General features: G+C 67.4%; 1 protein-coding gene across 1 annotated transcript; it reads left to right on the forward strand.

Annotated features, from left to right (window-relative positions):
• Window positions 1–1836: 1836 nt before the first annotated feature.
• H696_00598 (hypothetical protein) lies at window positions 1837–8741 on the forward strand (the record flags this gene model as incomplete). The annotated part of the gene is made up of 2 exons (XM_009494477.1): window positions 1837–2394; window positions 2776–8741. The coding sequence occupies 2 exons, from the start codon at window positions 1837–1839 to the stop codon at window positions 8665–8667; spliced, it is 6450 nt and encodes a 2149-aa protein (XP_009492752.1). The 3' UTR covers window positions 8668–8741.
• Window positions 8742–10062: the final 1321 nt, after the last annotated feature.

Below are 10062 nucleotides of genomic sequence, written 5' to 3' on the forward strand. Positions count from 1 at the left end.
CCCTCCGCCCGCCCCCACCCGCTCATCCTTTGGCCTGCTGCTCCTTCTGCCTGGCCCCCAGCCGGGCCCGTGCGGCAATCTACCCCGCATTTTCACGGAACACACTTTTGTGTAAGGTATATGTTGTGCACTGAGAAGAGAGACCCCCACATCGTCCGGCCCATTTTCCTCTTAATCATCGGCGGAGCGTCCCACGCATCCTCTCTCTCTCACCCTCTCTCTCCCTCCCCCCTCTGCCCACCTTTTTCTTCCACCGCCACCGGACAAGCTCCGCCCCTCCCGGCGAGCTTCACACATCTGCTGCATACACCTCTCCCCTGCCCGCTGTTGTGGACTCCCACACTTAAACGCACCCTCGCACGCAAATTACGCCCTGTGCGCGTAGCTCTTCCCGCGTCCCCCCGCTCCCCCGCGCGCCCCCTGCTGTGTCGGTACGTGCACCAGCCACCGATCCGGCCCCTCCCGGCCTCCCCTCTCCCTGTCCGTTCTGCGCCTGCCCTCGCGCCTTCCCTCCCCTCCTCCCCTTCTCCGCACCCTGGCCGCACGCTGTCCGCGACTCCTCTGAGTCATAGGCCACTGTACACACTCCCAGCAGCCGTTGGTTGCGGCCCATTGGGCCCCCCTCGCCTCTTTCACTCTCCCTCGCCTGCTTGCCTCCTCCTCTCCCCTGCCCTCCGCCCCGCCTCGACCTGCTCGCCTAGCCCGGCAGCATGGCATCCTCCGCCGCCGCACCGAGGCCCCCGCGCCCCTCCACCCCCCTGGCGCTCATTTTCCCCCATTAATATGCCCCAAGCTGAATGGTTAATTTTGTCATGCTCCGAAAATCATTAACCCCGCCTGCTTGCCGTTTGCGATCGCTTTTTCCCGGTGGTCATTTGATTGTTGTGGGCTTTGTGTCATTTCGTCCCCCCTCCCCTCCCCCCCTGCCACAGAGAGAGGTGAGCGGATTCCTTAATTGCTGTTGCCTGAAGTGCGTTCCACCTACCACCCCGGCCCCCCTCCTCCTCCCTCGATCGTTGCCTCTTTTCTTCATCAAGCCGGAGCCGGTGCACATGCATAAGCATTTCTCCATGCGCATGCATGTTTTCATACACCCCCTTACAAGCACATGCACATCTGTGTGTGTGTGTGTGTGTGTGTGTGTGTGTGTGTGTGTGTGTGTGTGTGTGTGTGTGTGTGTGTGTGTGTGTGTGTGTGTGTGTGTGTGTACCGCTCCCGTGTCGCGCGTCACATGCACCCCTCCGGGTCAAGCCGCCAAGAGGGCCTCTTCACAGGGGGCAGGACATTTTCCTGTGTGGTGTGCCTCGCGCCAAAGGGGCGAGGGCAAGCGTCCGTGTGTTGTGGGGAAACAAAAAAAGACACCCAACCCCGGCCCCTAAGCCACCCGCAATCCTCGCCCCATGCCCGTTCATGGCTGTGTCATGGTGTGCCCAGCTTCTAACATTCCCCTCTCCGCGCATTTGCCTGCCTGCCTGCCTGCTCGGTGCCCAAAAAAAAACAAAACAAAACAAACACCTACTCCCCCCCCCCCACGGCCCTCCCCGGCCGTGGCGCTCCTCCCGTCACATCTCCACCCACAGCCCGCCTCTCATTCCGGCGGCCTGGACCGGTGTTTCTGCCCCCCCCTGCCCCCAGACCGCCGGCATTTGGCCTGTCCCCATTCTCCCCCCCCCTCCCCGTGGCCTTCTCACTCCGACGCGGAACTCTCGAGTCCGTGCGTGAATCGCCACTTGTGGTCGGGCCCGGGCCGATCCCCACCACCACCCCCCTTCCTGCCACACAATGGGACGTCTCCCCCCTAGGACGCTCCCAGGCAGTCTGCCCGGGGCCGGCACCATGATGAGTGCCGACCCTCGGGCGGACGCCCACGAGGGGAGCCACCTGGCGGTAGCAGAGGCTCCGGCACCCCGGTCGATGGACCGGCGCCGGCGCCGGACGCCCGCCCCCGGTGCCTCTTCCCCCGTCTCGGTGCTGTCCAGCCTCCCCCTGAAGCTGGCCATCCTCGCCCTTGTGACGCTGCTGAGCGTTATTTTCGTGACCCCCAGCGGCAGCGGCCTTGTGGCCGCCGCCCGCCATGGTGCCGGTGCCACCCATGCCACCAGTGACATCCAGTTCGACATTGCCCCATCGGCCAAGCAGCAGCCCGCCATCCTGCCGGAGGAGGAGGACGGGCCGGCGGCCGGCCTGCCGTCCATCGACCTGTCCGCCCCGAGCATCGCCGGGGTTCGGTTCGCCCGGCCGACCTTCTCCGCCCAGGAGGATGCCGGCCATATCATGATCACCTTCCTGCGCCAGGCTGTCGATGCCCAGCCTCTTGACAGCCAAGTCGTGTATCTGTCCATTGCCGAGGATACCGCCGTCGAGAGCTTCGACTATGAGTCGCCCTCGGATCTGGTGCGTTCGTGTGGTGCCGAGCGCATGCCCCGGCCTCTGGGGCTCTTTCCGCCCCCCCCCCCCCCAGCAGGCCCCTCTTGTGCGAGGGTGCTGCCGGGACATGCTTGCTTCCTGCGCGCCTCGCCCTTTTGCCGCCCTTGGGCGGGGCTTTTTTGTCCCTGTCCGCCTCTTCGGCCCGGTCCCGCCCCTCGCGCGCGCGCCCCCTCCTGGTGGCCCTGCCTCGTGCACCAAATGCCCAAGGAGGCGGGCCGCCACGGGACGAGACACCGGCGACAGCACCGAGCGCGCGCGCGCGGAGGCCCCTCCGGACCACCCCCCCCCGTACAACACCCCCGTGACTGACCAGCCACATTCCCCCCCCCCTCCCCCACACACACATAGGCCGTTCGCTTTGGCAAGGGCGAAGTGGTGGCCATGAAGCGCATTCGCCTCTTCGACAACTATTGGCCCGATGGCACGCGCCGGGCCATCCTCCGTCTGTCCTCCAGCGAGGCGGGCCATGCCCTCGGGGATGCCGACGTGTCGGCCATCCTGGAGATCACGGACGACGAGCCGGCCGAGGCGGTGGCCCCGGCCTCAGGGATGGCCGGTGACGCGGCCGGTGGCCGGCGCCACGGGCCGCGCGACCTGGAGGCCGAGGCCGAGGAGGCCTCGCCGTACATCCGGTTCTTCGGCCGGGCCGTGGCCACGCCGACCCTGGTGACCACCGAGGAGCCGACCACCACCAGCACCACGACCACCGAAACGGCCACCTCCACGCCGACCCCGACGCCGACCGTCACCCCGACCGAGGCCCCGTGCGAGCGCGGCTGCGATGGCGAGTGCGACTCCGGTGCCGTGGTCGACCGGTGTGGTGTCTGCCGCAAGATCGATCCCAACCAGCCGTCGGACGGCCCGTCACCGGTGGAGGATTGCGCCGGGATTTGCTACGGCCAGGCCTTCATCAATGAGTGTGGCATTTGCGTGGCCGGGTCCACCCAGAAGGACCCCTCGGCCGGGAAGGACCAGTGCGGCGTGTGCGGCGGCGATGACACCAGCTGCGTCGGCTGCGATGGGGTGCCCAACTCCGGAGTGGAGAATGACGCCTGCGGCGTGTGCGGCGGCGACAACTCCACCTGCATCATCCTGCTGGAGATCGACCCCGACGTCGGGCCCAATGCCCCGGAGCAGCCGGTGCAGCTGATCGGCGGTGGGTTCACCGAGCCCGGCACCGACAAGCCGCGGGAGCTGTACTGCCGCGTGCAGGACAACAAGCAGGCCCGCATCCCGGTGCGGGTCATCAGCAACACTCGCGGTGAGTGCATCCTGGACTCCTTCACCTCCACCGGGCCCAAGGACTTCGAGCTCATTTGGGTGGAGAACCCCGGCGACCCGGGGGTGGCCGTGCCCAACAAGCTGGTGTACACGGTGCTCGAGCAACTGCCCTCGATCGTCCTGGACCAAGTGGTCAAGGTGTACATCGACCGCACCGACCAGCGGATTCTCGTCAACGGCACGAACTTCTTCGACCCGGACACCCTGCCCGGGGGGAATGGCGGCCATCTGATCTCCTGCCGGTATTCCTACGACGGGGAGGCCGGCATGGAGCGCGTGTCCTATGCCCGGTACATCAGCTCCAAGCAGATTGAATGCCCGGTGCCGGTGTCCAGCGTGTCGCAGGATGCCTGGCTCACGATCGGCTTCTCCGGCCGCCCTGGCGGGCCCTGGTCCACGGTCAAGGTGTGGGTCAAGTACTACCAGGTGGCCCCGGTGGCCGAGCTGGCCCGGTTGGATTCCACCGGGTCCCTGCTGCTGGTGTACTTCAATGTGCCGGTCACCACCCCGATGAATGGCCCAGGGCTGGACTCCGGGCCCGGGGCCGGGACCTTCAAGTGCCAGACCTTCTTCCCGGCCCGGACTGCCGAGCTCTTTGGCTCCGGGGCCAAGTGCACGGTGCGCTCCGGCTCGCGCGTGGTCGAGGTGGCCCTCGGCCAGAACCCGGCCATTCGCACCGGGGTCACCATGATCCTCTTCGAGCGGGAGACCATCTACGAATTGGCCCGCCAGTATTGCGACCCGTTGGACAATGATCTGTTGGTGGACACGGACACCCCGCCGCCGGTGCCGGTGGCCGTGATCACCGCCCCGGAAGAGGCGTCCACCTGCGGCGCGGTGCACATCCACGGCCGGGCGTCCTACGGCAACACCGGTGGCCAGGCCCTGCGCTTCCATTGGACCTTCAGCCCGCCGCTGCCGGCCGGCTCCTACACCACCAACAACGGGGCTTCGCTCGACTCGCTGACCGTCACCGACATTCACATCAAGAAGGATGTCTTCGCCAATGGGGCGGTCTTGCGCATCACCCTCAAGGTGTCCAACTATGTGGCCGAGTCCCTGGTGGCCGAGCACACCATCCGCTTTGTCAACAGCCCGGTGCCCAGCATCACCGTGCGCGGCATCAACCCCCGGCGGGTGAACATCGACGAGGAGACCGTCATCGCCATGGATGCCACCCCCTCCGAGTGCGATGCCACCGACACGGCCCTCTCCTTCGAGTGGACCCTCACCCCGGAGGACTTCCAGAATGGCCATTCCCTGTCGGAGCTGGTCCTCACCGGGCCGACATTGGTCATCCCGCCGAACTTCCTCCAGCCATACACCCAGTACACGGCCACCCTGCGGGCCACCTCCGACAAGTCCAAGGCCACCAGCAGCCACGGGGTCATCCTCAACACCCTCCCCCCGTCGCTGAATGTCCGTCTGCTGGGCGGCGACCGCCGGACCATCGGGTCGTACTCCGATCTGCACCTGTACTACACCATCGCCGATTATGCCCGGCTGGAGGGCCGCGAAGTGACCATCGAGCTGCGCTGCACCAACGAGCTGAATGGCGCCCTCTGCCCGGTGACCGATGGCTTTGGTGGCTTCACCACGCTGTCCTTTGCCCCGCAATCGGTCACCCTGGACCCGGCGCTGGAGTCCAACCGCTTTGTGCGGGTGGTGCCGGCCGGGCAGCTGGTTGTCTCGGAGAAGCTGCGCTATCGCTTTGAGCTGCGCGTCACCGACAACCTGACCGGCGAGCTGAAGACCGATGTGGCGGTGATCGTGCCGCGCGCCGGTGTGCAGCCCTTCGTCCTGCTGGACACCGAGCGCAAGATCGGCGCCCGCCATGACTGGCCGCTGGCCATCACCGTGGCTTCCAGCCGGTCGACCGCCTATGCCCAGCTCAATTACACCTGGTCCTGCGTGCATGAGACCACCGACCAGGAGCTGGCCCAGCTCCTGCGCGACATCGATCGCCACAGCGAGCTGCACCTGGAGTGGGTGGACATCAATGACCCGGCCATCCACTCGGGCCCGATCAATGGCGATACCCTGATCCTGGAGCCCTTCACCCTGCGGCCCAATGCTCGGTATGCCTTCCGCCTGGATGTGGTCGAGCCGCAAACCAACAAGCGTGCCCATTCGATTGTCATTGTCCGGACGTCGCCGGCCCCGGTGGGCGGGTCCATCAGCGTCACGCCGGCCGTCGGGGCCCGGGCCGCTTTCGACCTGGTGCAGGTGGCCATGACCGGCTGGACCACCACCACGGACCAGCTGCCCTTGTCCTACCGCGTGGAGCTCCGGTACCCGGATGGCCGGACCCTGCAGGTGCCGACCGATGGCCCGGGCTCGGCGCTGGCCTTCCTGGCCGATCCCGGCAACCGGTCGCGCTCGGTCACCGTGCGCGGCGTGGTCACCCAGCGCAATGGCGTGTCGTCGGTGGTGCAAACCGACGTCGTGGTGGACAGCTGCGTGGTCCGGACCAACAGCGAGCTCGAGGAGCTGCGCGACATCTACCGGACGCGCTCGGCGCAGATGGTCCAGCGTGGCCAATGGGAACGCCTGATGGCCTGGACCTCGGTGGTCAGCAGCTGCCTGGATGCCACGGAGAAGTTGGCTCGGTCCCAGGCGGCGGCCATTGCCAGTGCCAGTGCCGCGCGCCGGGTGGTTGAGCAGGCGGCGACGCCGGCCACCGGCGGCGGCCCGGAGGCGGCCACCACCCACATCCCGGATGAGGTGCTGGCTCGGCGTGGGCGCCGGTCGGAGGTCGGGGAGGCCCTTGCCGCGGCCGACACCGCGGCCCGGCTGGCCACCGCCGAATCGGCCGCCGGCATCGACACCACCGGCATGAACTCCGCCGAGGTGGAGGCCCTGGACTCGGCCCTGGTGCTGGCCAACTCGGCCAAGCTCCTGCTGGCGGATGTGGTGGTCACCTATGACGACAGTTTGAACTTCGCCCCGAGCTCCTTCGAGCGTGCCCAGGCGGCCATGTGCCAGATTGACACGGTGTCCCGGACTTCGCGCGGCCTGTCCCAGGACATGGTCGGGCGTCTGGTCACCCGGATGACCGAGCAAACGCGCCTGGTGGAGTCGTACTACCAGGCGCCGGTGCGCCGGGCCACGTCGGCCGCCGGCGGATCGGGCGCGGCCACCACCCCCCCGGGCGGCAGCAACAACGCCGCCCCCGGGCCCGCCACCCTGGCCCGGGTCCACCCGAATGTCATGGTTTCCGATGACTTCATGAACTGCCTGGCCCGCTCGGGCGGCCGGCTGCTGACGGTCACCAACTCCACCTCCACCTCGGAGAGCCTGCTGCAAACGACGTCGGCCATTCGCCGGGCCCAGCACATGTATGCCCGGCGCCTGGCGTGCAACCAGGAGCCGGCCACCTTCCCCTCGATCTCGGCCGATGAGGATGACCTCGGGGCCGAGGCCGTGCAGATGACCGTGGTTCGCAGCCCCCTGAAGGGCAGCGACTCGCTGATGCCGAGCTTCACCTTCCCCCAGGGCTTCGGCGTGGAGGGGGTCAATTGCTTCTGCGGCTTCCAGGCCACCCTGGATCGGGATGCCTATGCCAGCGTGCCGCTGCCGATCGGCGCCATGGCGGCCGGATCGCGCGAAACCTTCGGCGCCCGCGTGCGCCGTCACCTGCTGCTGCAGTCGCGCTCCCTTTCCTCGGCAATGGCCCCCGGCGATGGCGCCCATGATGACCACCGGGGGGCCCGGACGGCGTCGGTGGCTGCCGATGCGGCCGGCCTCATGGCCGGGCTGGTGGATCTCGGAGCGCACTCGCTGCGCTCGGCCACCCACCAGGCCCTGGGCTACTTCGAGGAGGCGGCGCACCAGGTTCGCCGGCTGCGGTCCCTGCGCTCGGCCACGCCCGACACCGAGGGGGCCGTCGCCGCGGCCGACACGGCGGCGTCCACCACCGCCGCGTCGTCGACGATGGCCAGCTCGGCCGCGGCCGTGGGCGGTGGCGGCGGCTCCGACGCCGGGTCCTATCACCTGGCCACGGCCATCCACTCGGCCGAGCTGTATGACTGCTCGACCCCGTCGGCCATCGGCGAGCCGGACACCTTCGGCCAGACGCCGATCACCTCCTTCGGCGGGCAGGTGGTGCAGGTGGGCTTCGAGTTCGACCCGGCCGACCCGGTGGACATCGGGTCCGTCGTGTGCGCCTACCTCAACCACACCACCTACAAGTGGGACTCCAGCCAGGTGTTTGTGCTGGAGGCCACCCCGGTGTCGGTCACCTGCGGGGCCCAGCACTTCACCGAGTTCGCGGTCCTCCAGCGGGCCACCGCGTCCGAGGTCTTCACCCCGGACCTCGGGGACCTGTTCCCGGCCTGGGCCATTGCCCTGATTGTGGTCAGCGCCCTGGTGGTGCTGTCGGCCCTGGTCATCGGCATGTATGTGGTCCACCGCCGGCGCCAGCTGGCTGCCGTGCCGCCGACTCCCTCCGAGCCGGGCAGCCGCGTGGTCGACTACAGCACCATGGCCGATGGCCAGGGACAGGGTCTGGGCGCGCCGCCGGCCTTCAAGCCGGATGGCAGTGCCTACCCGCCGGGCTCGACCGCCGGGCCATCGACCGCCGGCACGCCGCTCTCGCCCGACCACATGGTCCGCCGGCCGCCGGCATACGTCCTGCCGCCGTCGTACGCGGACTTCGTGGCCGTCGGCTACCAGGGCCCGGGATCCGGAGGCTCGTCCTTCGGGCCGAGCCCCACCTCGGCGGCCGCCGGTGTCGGCGCGCCCGGGGTCAACGGCACCCCGCTCTACCCGAACCTGAATGCTCGCTATCAGGGAGGCGCCGAGTACAGCTCCAACAGCTTCGAGGACTTTGTCTCGGACGAGGACGCCTACGACGACGAGAACTACGAGGATTACGAAGACGAGCGCGACTACCACGACGACGACGACATCTACGACGACGACGACGACTTCGAGTCGGACGGCGGGATGTCCGAGTGAGCGTGCGCGCGCGCGTGCGTGATAATCGAGTCACGACGAAGACGACGACGAAGACGACGACCAAGACGAATGAGCATGTATGTGTGTGTGTGTGTGTGTGTGTTTATAAGTGTGTGTATGTGTGTGCGTGTGCGTGTGCGTCTGCTCGTGAGGGTGTGTGCGAGGGGCACCAGGAGACACAGCGTGTGTGTGTGTGTGTGTGAGTCTAAAGAAGAGGGACACGGAGAGAGGCGCAGGCGAGTGCTCTTGCGTGTGTGCACTTGCTTTGCGCGCCTCTCGCGCGCTCTTCGGCCTCGCTCCTCCGTCTTCCCGCCCGGGATCGCGTCATGCTTCCATTCTCTTGGCCACCCCCGCGCCTCTCCCTGCCCTGGGAGGCGGTGTGGGGGGGTGAGGCCAGGGAGCGAGGCGTGGCGACAGAGAAGCGCGCACGTGAAGGCAAGTCTGTGCCTCCGCATGGGCCCCCGCATGTGTCGTCTCTCCTTCGCGCGAGCGCTTGTGGAGGTGAAAGCACGAGTGTGCGAGGCATGTGTGTGTATGTGTGTGTGTGTGCGTGTGTGCGAGCGTGTGTGTGCGCGTGTGCTCGTGATGAGGAAAGTGGTTGCGTGTCTTACTCGCCTCTCTCTCTCTCTCTCGTTCGCTCGCTCGCTCGCTCGCGCGTGTGCGCGCGTACGCGCACTCACGCACACACGCACGCCTAAACACACACAGGTGTGACTAAGAGCGACGGATGAGCCGCCAAGAGAGAGCGGTCCGGCAAAAAAAGGAGGGCCGATGCGTGTCGTCCTCACGTCGTCGTTCACCACACGGCGCGAGGAAAGAGAGGGACCGTGAGAGGATGATTCACCTGGAAAAAGAGAACGTCCTTGGCCACATTGGCGTGTCCTCCCCCCTTCCCCCTCCCCCCTCCCCCCGACGGCGCCCCGCCGTGTGTGCAAGGGCGTGCGGAAGCATCCAGCTCTGTCACGCTGTGTGTGGGCGCCAAAGGGGCGCGATGGAGGAGGGACGACCGGGGCAGCACACAGGGACGAGAGCAAGCACGCGGCGCAGCGCGAAGCAGAGCAACGGCGCGCGGCAGAGAGAGGCGTTGGCGGCGTTGTGTGCGAGCGCAAGCATGTGTCATCAGCACATTGTACCATAGTCTGCTCGCATCGCCCCGCGCCATCACGCAGGGTGTTCGCACCTTCTTCCGCACCCCGTCGTCTCTCCCCCCTGTGTTTGTCCCTCCCCGGGCCTGCCTGTCCCTGTCACCGCGTCCCCCGCTCTCCTGCCCATGCTCCCGGGTGCTTCCTCCGCTCCTGGCTGCGATGCCGCCCGCTCCCGCACCTCCCTTCTTCACACGACGTGTCCCCTTCTACGCCATATCCAGTCGCACACATCCATGCACGTTTGCTTCGC

Source organism: Fonticula alba, assembly GCF_000388065.1.
Source record: "Fonticula alba strain ATCC 38817 unplaced genomic scaffold supercont2.1, whole genome shotgun sequence".
Taxonomy (NCBI): domain Eukaryota; order Rotosphaerida; family Fonticulaceae; genus Fonticula; species Fonticula alba.